This window comes from Nicotiana sylvestris, chromosome 1 (assembly GCF_000393655.2).
Source record: "Nicotiana sylvestris chromosome 1, ASM39365v2, whole genome shotgun sequence".
Lineage (NCBI taxonomy): Eukaryota > Viridiplantae > Streptophyta > Magnoliopsida > Solanales > Solanaceae > Nicotiana > Nicotiana sylvestris.
The window spans coordinates 16,901,489-16,913,207 of record NC_091057.1 but is presented as its reverse complement, the minus strand read 5'-3'; the positions used below and the strand labels follow the sequence as shown (position 1 = coordinate 16,913,207).

Genomic DNA, 11,719 nt, shown 5'->3' with positions numbered 1-11,719 from the left:
GAAGTATTTTGGTAAATAAGTTTATTATATACACACACGGTTAAGAACTAAGTAATTTCAACCATTTCACCGTACCTTTCGTAATTTCGTTGGTCATATCAAATTTAATGAATTATGTTGGTAGAAGAAAAAGACATTATATACATACGCACATGCACGGTTAAGGGGAGGAATCCCAACAATCTCACTGTACCTCTCGGCAGAGGCGGAGCTAGAATTTCAAGCTTATGAGTTCAATATTCTAAGCCTTTTAAGTTACTGGGTTCTAAATTATTAATTTATAACTAATTAATGAATTTTTTAAGACAAATACAGAGCTTGACCAAAGCTACTGGGTTCGCCGAACCCGGAGCCCCAATGCTGGCTCCGCCCCTGCCTCTCGATGGTTATAAAGTAGAGTTAAATAATAGAAAAGACTAGTAATGGTTCAAAAGCATAGGACATACATACACACAATGGCGGAGACAGGATTTCTGCTAAGGGGGTTCAAAAAAGAAAACAATATTAAAAAGGTTGTAACTAGTGGAAATAGAACCGATGACCTTACAAAGGTTTTGAACCCCCTAACCACTAAACTATCCTTTTTGACTATGTAAAGGGGATTCAAAACATAACATATAGAGGTAAAAAAAAAACAGATTTTGCCTTATAGACACAATATAATTTTTTCGACAAAGGGGGTTCAGGTGAACACCCTTCCGCCCCTAAATCCGGCCCCACACACATACCTTCCTATTTGTTCGAAAATAAAATGCTCATTTTAAGATAAACTAAATTACAACTAAAAATTGCCACTACGGCAATCCAAAAGAAAGAGACAGCAATCGGTTTGAATTATTTTCTGATAATGAATACTTAAACCTCAAGAATCTCTACAAGTACTTTCCCAACAAAAAGACAAGTGATAAACGAACAATAATTTTAACAAGGATAGACATCTTTTTGTTCTGTTTATTGTGTTAACGCTAAGCCTTTTTCTCCCTAATGAAGACCAAATTGAAGTCTTCGACCTTACTATTAAAAGACCAAAACACAACATTGGTCTTTCAGTCTACCATTCTTGAAATACCCAACATGGCTACCACTGCCTCTGCTTCATTTTTGGGCAGAGGAAAATGAGTATAGAAAGACTACCAAAGAGGAATACTTTGCCCAAATATCCTTTTATTTGTTATTTTCTTGATTTTTCACGACCAATGAGAAGGCAGCTTTGGACGCTTATGAAGATATCGTTCTGGTAAAGATCTACACTTATTATGTATTTTTCCAGGTGCCATTTAGAAGACAGATAGTCACATACTTCAACTTGAGAATATGAAATAAGAACATTCTGATCGACTCGATTGGCTCTAGCTGTAGTTTGGCTCAATAAAGAAAAGGAAGAAAAAAAAGAGAGGACATAAAGTGACAAGCCATATTGACAAAGGAACAATTCAATGTCTGCAAATTTAGAGTATTTTTGGTGAGCAACCAAGAATGCACTAAAATCCCATGTCTATAACATAAGAAACTCAAACAGCAGTATTCATATATCAAAATGAGTTGCAATATTATCTTCTCTTTCAATAGACTGTATGAAACATAATCTAATCTATGTACAAAGGTTCAGCCAAACAGTAACTTTAATAATAAAAAGCTGTACAGTATGATACGAGAAGAGCCATATCTGGCGGCAAAAGAGGTAGAGCCGGAAAGTGATTCCCATATGTCTTGTTAGGACCTGAATTCCTTCACCAAGTATTAGTGAGATAATGACCACAAGAGTAGTAGCAATTCATAAAGTAACATCTAATCTCTGTTTGCAGATTCTCTCCCTCCTTGATCTTCTCTAGTGTCATTTGAGGATATGTTCCCTGCTTGACCATCTCTTAAGTCGTTTCGCGGAGAGTTGGTCTCTGAGGAATCTTCTTCCGGGTGCTGTGGCTCAACCTCAACAGAACTGTCCTCCTCGATATATTCAAGCAGGCCAATGGAGCCGTCCTCTTCAAGTCGTTCAGGTTGAAGCCTCAGGACCACATTTCTCACTTGAAGTGGCTGTATTAGATCAAATTGGTGTTCTGGTGTGTGTTGCTGATTAAACCTGCCAGGGAGCTTCGAGGAGCTTTTATAGCACCCCTCACAAAGGTCGAACCCTATTTTCTCCTTACAGTCTTTGCATTTGTATCGTTCCCCAACAATAGGATACATCTGCATAGAGCTCATTGTTAATGATCTCTCTTTAACAGAAGTGTATATATGTTATAGATTTCAAAGTCAGGTATATAGAGTTTGCAAAAGTAACTTACATAGAATTACTGTAACTTTCAGGCTTCTAAAGACAATTTCTCAAAAGAAAATTCAACATAGCAGGGAACTATCCTTTGTAATTCCGAAGTGTATGTAGTTTTCAAATGGGAACTATCCTTTGTAATTCTACTTTCTCTTGGGTCCTGCCTTAGTTGTCTGCTAAAATATTGTTTCTTAAAGAAGAAAGAGTCAAACCTCTCTGTAACAGCCTCATTTGTTCTGATATTTTTTGGCTGCTATAGTAAAGTGATGTTATATTAATAACATAGCATACAAATCGGTTCTGACAACTTGGCTTTTATAGTGAATGGTTGTCATACAAGGATGCTATTATAGAGAGGTCTGATTGTATTTGAGCACCTTTATGGTTTTTAGTTATTTATTATTAGTTTCAGACAAGCTCAAACTTCAATATAAGAAGAATTGATATCCTGGTACCCACATTCTGACAAATCATCAACTTCATAAAATAGGGAGATATGTAAAGAAAAAGACTTCATATTCCCATCTTTTTTCCCCCATCTTTCTGTCAATTTTACATCATAATAACCAAGTCATGCACTCTTAGGTAAATACTTTCTTTTGTTAAGATTGAATGACAATCTTGTAATGCAGTTTGAATGCTGAAAATAATCAGTTAAACATTCTCAATCTGAAAACAATCCAGGAGCCTCTTGTAGCCCTTTGACTAGTTCCCGTAAAAAACTGGAAGCATGTACAAATAGGTCAATTGGACAAGAATGAAAGAGAAGTCAATCTTACCCCACAATAATCACAACCAACTCCAAAATGAACCTGTGGTCCCCCACCCGTTAACCATGTTGAAAGATCAAATTTAGGTAGTGATTTGCAACCAGCAGCTTCATCCTGATCTCCTGTCATACAAGATAGCAACTTGTGATAGAAGGCCAACAACAGCTGAATCAAGACAATATGGTAAAAGATTCTAATTTCACCAATATCTCTGCCACCCCCGGCCACAACCCCACCACCAAGGCACCAACCCATCCTCCCCAAAAAAGGAAAGAGATTGCCGCCCTTAAAATTTGAATGATCAGTGAAACTTGAGACGGTTTCTATGTGGATTATGTATTTACATATAGACGAGCATAATGTGACAAATCTCTGTCATATTACAAATTTTAAGATAAAGAGTGGTGTAGTGATGCTATTTGTATAGTTGACATCTGACAAAAGAAGTATTAACATACGTGTTGCTGGATTTTGACGATCAGATCTTTCCACTGATGCGCTTTTCCTTTCTGCATACAACTTGGGAAATTGCTCTTCCAAGAAGTGCTCAAGAACCAAGCAAACATTGGGGTATCCATTTGGATGCTCCAATTGGCAACCTGGACATCTACATAGCTTGTCGCTAGGATTGATCACGCAATTTTCACAATAAACTACAGAAGAGAAAACAACATAGTAAGAAATGGCGATTGGAAACTAAGTAATCAACATAATAATTCCTTATCAGAAAAAAAGAAAGACAGTAAGCAATATAAGTTGGAGGAAGTTGAACTGACCATGGCCACAGTTAAGAACTACAGGTCGGTACAACAACAGTTTGCAGATCCCACAAAGCAAATCTGCGATAAGCACTTGCTTACTGCTTGCACTTGTATGCTCATCTGCAAAGTTAAGATTCTTTGACATTGCATCCTCTTTGGTTTCAGAACTTGATACTGCTGGAAAAACTACTGAGGAATGCTCTTCTTCCCCTGCTGATCCACATTTCTCTGAAGGGATGGAATGAGGTGAAGCAGTGTCTAGAACAAGATCGGTCTTGCCACAAGATTCTGATAAATAATCATCAAACTGAGGTGAAAAATATCCTACATTCTTCTCCTCCTCTGGAAAAAGGTAAAATATCAGAAAACATTATCGTTAGCATCTTAAACACTTCCCGGAGATAAGAAAATCACCAGATAATCACACTGCCTCCTTCCACAAAAAAAAAAAAAAAAAAAATTTACTGAATGGTAGTCAAGCAGCAAACTCTCAATCAAGTTGATATTGGACATCTGTTCATTGACTTTTAATAATAGTACAGAAACTACATAGAAGTTGCTTTTAAAGACAACCATAGCCAATATTAGAAGACATTTGACCCTCCAAATAGTAACAGTGACAACCATAGCCAATATTAGAAGATATTTGACCCTCCAAATAGTAACAGTGACAAACAAAATGGGAGAGAAGAACTTGTCAAAGGTAGAAAAAACAAAAAATACGTATAGGATTACTTTCATCCGTTGAAGTTGCCAAAAATGCAACAACTATGGACTTGATGATGCAAAAAGATTGTATTGTAGCATAGGAACTCATTCAGTTTCATGCAAAAAGAGATAGCAGATTAAGCACGGCATGCATTGATCAGTCTTTAGATCTTAACTAATGCTGCAGAGGAAATTTGTTTCCCTTTTAAGAAACAATGTTGTGAGATCCTAAAACTGTCTCATTGGTTTTATACTACCAGAGCTTAACTATCAACTTTTATCCAGGAGATAATGGGAACTGAACGCTGTTAGCAGAGTACATTGCTTTTGCCTTCTCCAAAGCCTTTCATTGACACAAGTTAAATTGATGTACCAATTTGTAGTGCTAATTGCAGTGAAGGTTTAATACATAAGAAGAACAGTGCCGTCCCAGAAGTCAGTGCTAAAGGCAATGAAAGTTTAAGCATAAGGAGAACAATGATGTCACAGAAGTAGGTATCCTGAGACATTTAAAGAAAAGAAAATCTTAATAGACAGGACATAAAATTAACATCTTTGTTAATGCTATGGAAGGGAATTCACACCAACTTGTTAGTCCATATTCTTGTCTTCTAGAGCAAGAAGCTTCATGAATTTTCTTCAATAGTTATATTTTACTGATTTCCTCTCTACCCCTCGGGTAGGGGTAAGGTCTGCGTACACTACCCTCCTCAGACCCCACTAGTAGGATTTCACTTCACTAAGTCGTTGTTGTTGTTATATTTTACTGATCTCACCTCTATACATGACCTATTGAAGGAGCATCGTTCAGTTGCAAAAAAGGAAATAGGAATAGATAGTTATCAACTAAACTCTCAATCCCGATTTAATTAGCACCCTTTCATTGTTTTTGTGGACCTTAGTGACTTGGATCATTTCTGATCATAGGGGCAACCGCAGCCTTCGAAACTGGGAGATAATAGGCCCGCCACTTTATCGTTATCTACTTACCAAGCTTAGTTCGCATGGCGCAGAGCTCGAACCTGTGACCTAAGTCACAAGTCCCTCAATCTTTGCCACTTGAACCAAGCCCTGGTGGGCCAAATAACATTCTTATATTATTGCCTAAATATGTGTATGTTGTTTTTCTACCTGATACAGTTGCAACAATTATATCGAATGCACCGAACTTCTTACTCTACCCCTCATGTAAGTACCGCTCAAAACTTTCAAAAAATCATAAAACAGCAAATGTGCTAATTTTGATAGGTAAAAACAATCAAAGATCATTAACTCATAACAGGTCAAGTATTCATCGCAAAATGCATTACACAAGCTGCAAACCAAGTTAACCTGTTAATACATAAGTAGAATTCAACATAGAAGTTACCTGCCACTTGTTTTTCCCTTCTTGCACTGTCTATAGGGTACAACTTTACAAGCAAAAAGTGCATCAATCTACACACATTAGGGAAATGATGATATGGGTGCCGGCAAATGGGACAGTTTGACTCCATCAAAGTATTCATGGACTTAAATATACACCAAAAACAAGCAATGTGGCCACACCCTGCAACCCAAAAAATTAAAATTAAAATTAAATAAAATCCAGGAAATGGAAATTCCATTTAAATCAAAGTTGAATATAATTAATTATACACTTACCTAACACAACTGGTTTATACAAAAGTTCCCTAAAAAAAAAAGACAAATCAAAGGACAAAAGAAATCAATTATATATACAAGATATAACCGCAACGAGAAAATATTAAATTATATTAAGATAAAATTTTGAGGGGTTTACAGGCAAACACAGCATTGAAATTCATCTGGGATTTCTTCAGTTTGGCCATTTTCCATTTTTGAAGGACCAAATCGAAGATGTTTATCAGCTTTGATTGAAAAGAGCTGTCTAGAAATGAAAAAAAAAAGAGGGTTTTTGACATATAGAGATGAGGAAAGTAGCCTCTGACCCTCAAAATTTTAATACCCAGGTTTTGTCCTACTTACAAAAAATAACCCTTCGGGCCAAATATATTATATATAAGAACCCAAAAGAATAAGCATAACAACATAAGTACCTGCAGCTTAATGGTTAGAGCGCCTATTTCTTTAGCTGAAGGTTGCAGGTTCGACCCTCAACTGGCGGCAACCCTTTTTTGCCTTTTAAAATGTACTTCTGGATCTTATAAGTATTTTTGTATATTTTTTGCATAGTGACATTCTATTTTATATATATTTTTTGTATAGTAATAGTCTATTTTGTATAGTGAGAGCTAATTGTATATAAATTGTATAGTTACAGTCTATTTAGTATATTTTTATATAGTGATAGTCGATTTTGTACATATTTTGTATAATGACAGTCTATTTAGTATATATTTTGTATATTGACAGTCTATTTAGTATATATCTTGTATATTGACAGTCTATTTTGTATTTATTTTGTATAATGACAGTCTAGTATTTATAAATTGTACAGTGGCAGTCTATTTAGTATATTTTTGTATAATGACAGTCTATTTTATATATTGATAGGGCAACCCTTTTTTGCCTTTTAAAATGTACTTCCGGATCTTATAAGTATTTTTGTATATTTTTTGCATAGTGACAGTCTATTTTATATATATTTTTTGTATAGTAATAGTCTATTTTGTATAGTGAGAGCTAATTGTATATAAATTGTATAGTTACAGTCTATTTAGTATATTTTTATATAGTGATAGTCGATTTTGTACATATTTTGTATAATAACAGTCTATTTAGTATATATTTTGTATATTTACAGTCTATTTAGTATATATTTTGTATATTTTGTATTTATTTTGTATAATGACAGTCTAGTATTTATAAATTGTACAGTGGCAGTCTATTTAGTATATTTTTGTATAATGACAGTCTATTTTATATATTGATAGGGCAACCCTTTTTTGCCTTTTAAAATGTACTTCTGGATCTTATAAGTATTTTTGTATATTTTTTGCATAGTGACATTCTATTTTATATATATTTTTTGTATAGTAATAGTCTATTTTGTATAGTGAGAGCTAATTGTATATAAATTGTATAGTTACAGTCTATTTAGTATATTTTTATATAGTGATAGTCGATTTTGTACATATTTTGTATAATGACAGTCTATTTAGTATATATTTTGTATATTGACAGTCTATTTAGTATATATCTTGTATATTGACAGTCTATTTTGTATTTATTTTGTATAATGACAGTCTAGTATTTATAAATTGTACAGTGGCAGTCTATTTAGTATATTTTTGTATAATGACAGTCTATTTTATATATATTTTGTATAGTGACAATCTATTGTATATAAATTGTATAGTTATAGTCCATATTGTATATATTTTGTATAGTGACAGTCTATTTTGTATAATAACAGTCTATTTAGTATATATTTTATATAATGATAATCTATTTTTTATATAGTTATAGTCCGCATGTATTTTGTTTCCAATTATCCTTTCAGAAACATTCCCGTAAAGCCTCTCTCTTCCCATTTTCCTTTCTTTCCCTTTTATGTCCCCTTTCCTTTTTTTTTTTTTTCTCATTTTGTTAAATTTCTTCGTATAAGCAATTCAAAGGATTTTACTACTAGCCATGGGATTCTAACATCGTTAGGCAACGTTCACGGCTGTCATAAAGTACAAAAATGGGAAACAATAGAATACTCCGCCATAAGTTGCAGAGCACACCGCACTTCGTTGACGGATTTTGGTGGAGTTGGGGACGAAACGACGTTGAACACTAAAGCTTTTAAAATGGCCGTTGATCACTTGAGTCAGTTTCAATTAGACGGTGGTTCGCTGCTGTATATACCCGCCGGAAAAGGTTGGCGGTGAGATCTGTCTTTGCAGCCATGGCGTTCGCCTCTCTTTCCGAATTCAGCATTGAAAATTAGGGACAATAGAGATAGAGTGAAGGAATTAGAGAAGGAGATTGAGTTGGAGGCAAAGAGTAAGAGGGGGGAGGATGAGGAAGAAGATTTTGATAGGGATATGCGTGACAGGAGACGAGAGAGGGATTGAGATGATAGAAGAGAACGAGGCAAGGATAGGGATAGGAATAGCAAATTGAGCCTCTTAATGAATTACTTTTAGGCTAGCCACTAAAATTACTTTTGGGCTATAAAATGTATATTGCAATTTTTAGGCTACTGAATGATATATGTTTAGACAGATGGGCTATAAATGAATTTTGCTCTATAGAGATTTGTTTAGGCCCATAATACAAGTCCTTGCTATAAAATGGGCTTTGGCCCAAAATGAAGTTGGCCTTGGAATGAAATGGGCTCTTGGCCTACAACAAAAATGAAGGCAAAGTGATATTTCTGCTCTAAAAAATATTAAATTTTATATATTGTTGCAGTTGTCAAATGCAAATAATTCCAGCCACGGTCTAAAAGTGATGTTTGCCGGCAAATGACGACCAGGGAAATAACATTGTATAGTCGATTTCAAAATAATAGTCAAAAAATATTTATATATATATATATATATATATATATATGTTATGTAAAAAAAATATATATAAATTTTGTATACTTTTGTGGCCACTATATGTAAATAGTTTCGACTGCGAATTAAAAGTAATCTTTGCCAATAAACCTTAGGAGATAATGGGCTTTTGTTTCTTAAACTTTGGGTCCGATTAGAATGTCAAAATAGGCTTGGCTATGTAACAGCCTAACCCCAATACGGCCTTTCATTTGAATTGACTTCCAAAATGCAAGTCTTCACTCTTCATGCATACGACTGGTTATCTTAAGCGTGCACAATAAATTATGTGCTCATTGTAATGAATTTTTATATCACCGATTAGTAGTTAGTACAATAAGGTATTATAACATATTAATTACTTACCATTTATTGTAGGCTCTAATAAATGTTAATTAAATAAAAAAAATTATCATTACTTTTTGAGTGATCTGATTGTATAAATATTTCCAACACCATCAGTACATAAAATTAATAAAAACGTTAATGTTGTTAGTACTAACTTATAGACTCTGTGGGTTTTTGAGTACCTATTCCCACTCCATCTGCATCCCACAAGTCAAAAAAGAAAAAGAAAGGAGTGAGAATGCTTAAATTTCCCTTATCGGTCAAATCTTTCGTAGAAAATTACTCAATATCTTTGTTGGTGGAAAATAAATATCCAATAGATTAATCAAAATGCATTCAAATAAGTAAAATAAGGTTAATATAGCTAGCACATAGGTTGCAATACTCAAACCTTTATTCTTGTTTATGCTACCATCCACCACATTTTTCTTAGGAGGATTAGATTGATAAAACTCTCTTTTGTTAGTATTTATTTCAATTCACATAAAAAAGTTACATACTAATTAGAATCTCCTACTCCAGATACTGTTATTATTTTGTTGGAATGAGGGAATAGCATTTTACTTTCTTCACGCTATTCATAACTTGTCAAACCTATCAAAGAATAAAGCGTTTTCTGATTTGTCATATCCAACAGTAGTAAAGTTATTGTTGCTTAGGCATAATGATGAAGAGATATAAATTGGCTTCTCAGTTGAGCTAGGCACAATGCCACAGGATTTAAGTAATTTTATATATGTCCAGACAGCGTAATTTTTTTTTATCAGTAAATTTTAATTTTGCTAGCTAGGAGGTTCGTTATCCTGTTTATCAGATTAGTGATTAAGCGTATCAAAAATTTACTACAGTTATCTAATAGGTGTCTCGCCCCATTTTTTACATGGACAGAGCTCGACTTGTGACAAGTCCTAATGAATAAAAGAAGGAGTTGCCACCTAACAGGTTAAGATGTGCTAAGACACCTTTCTATCGCTAAATGCAAGATTAAATTCATTAATGATTTACAAAATAAAGTGTAACGACCCGGCCGGTCGTTTTAAGAATTAACGCCCCGATTCCCTATTAACTGTTTTTCCCGTATTTATTTCTACTATTGTGAGTTGCCGGGAGGATTCGTTTTGAGTTTCGGAGTATTTTGGGACACTTAGTCCCTAAATGAGAGTTTAAGCTTTAGAATTTAGATCGTAGTCGGAGCACTGTGAAGACGGCCTCAGAATGGGATTCCGTCCATTCCGTTAGCTCCGTTGGGTGATTTCGGGCTTAGGGGCGTGTTCGGATTTTGTTTTGGAGGTCCGCAGCTTATTTAGGCTTGAAATGCCGAAAGTTAAAATTTTGAAGTTTCCAAATCTATAGTTAGATTTTGATATCGGGGTCGAAATTCGATTCCGAAAATTGAAATAGCTCCGTTGTGTTGAATGACTTGTGTACAAAATTTGGGGTCAATCGGACTTGGTTTGGTTGGTTCCGGCATCGGTTGTAGGATTCTTGAAATTTCAAGTTCTTTAGGTTTGGATTGGAGGGTGATTCGTAGTTTTAGCGTTGTTTGATATGATTAGAGGGTTGGACTAAGTTCGTATGATGTTTTAGGATTGGTTGGCATGTTTGGTTGAGGTCCCGGGGACCTCGGGTGAGTTTCTGATGCTTAACGGATTGGAATTTGGACTTAGGTTAAATCTGAGGTTTGCTGAACCTGTCACAACCGCACCTGTGTGTGGGACCGCAGGTGCGGCGCCGCAGAAGCGGTTTGGGAACCGCAGGTGTCCAAGGCATAACTGGAGTTGGTCGCAGATGCGGCCCAAGGACCGCAAAAGCGGACCACATCTTTGAGTGAGCGCAGGTGCGGCGCCGCAGAAGCGGTTTGGGAACCGCAGGTGTCCAAGGCATAACTGGAGTTGGTCGCAGATGCGGCCCAAGGACCGCAAAAGCGGACCACATCTTTGAGTGAGCGCAGGTGCGGAATCTGGACCTTTAATAAAATCTCGCAAGTGCGAGTCCCCAGCCGCAGAAGCGGGACCGCACATGATCACAGAAGCGAAAATTGCTGGGCAGAAATATGAAAATCGAGTGTTTGAGTTCATAACTTGGAAATTCAAATTTGGAGCTCGGGGTAGGGCAATTCTGTGAGGATTTTGAAGAGAAGATCATTGGGTATTGATTCCTAACCCTTTTCTAGTTGTATTCCATTAATCTAATCTTAGTTTTGTTATTTAATTTCGGATTTGGGGTGAAAATTTGGGAGAAATGAGGAAAAGTTCCCCAACTTAAAATCTGAGTTTTGAGGAGATTTTGGCGTCAGATTTTGATGATTTTTGTTCGAGTGTGCTCGTGAATGAATGAGTATTCATAATTCGTAACTTTTACCCAATTCCG

General features: G+C 35.4%; 1 protein-coding gene across 1 annotated transcript; it reads right to left on the bottom strand.

Annotated features, from left to right (window-relative positions):
* Positions 1-1,477: 1,477 nt before the first annotated feature.
* On the bottom strand, positions 1,478-6,459 carry LOC104227920 (E3 ubiquitin-protein ligase PRT1). Its single transcript, XM_009780298.2, has 7 exons — positions 6,292-6,459; positions 6,153-6,181; positions 5,878-6,057; positions 3,816-4,142; positions 3,498-3,692; positions 3,049-3,161; positions 1,478-2,187 (listed from the first exon to the last, which is right to left on the bottom strand). Exons 1-7 carry the CDS (start codon positions 6,345-6,347, stop codon positions 1,789-1,791), a joined length of 1,299 nt encoding a protein of 432 aa, XP_009778600.1. The 5' UTR covers positions 6,348-6,459; the 3' UTR covers positions 1,478-1,788.
* Positions 6,460-11,719: the final 5,260 nt, after the last annotated feature.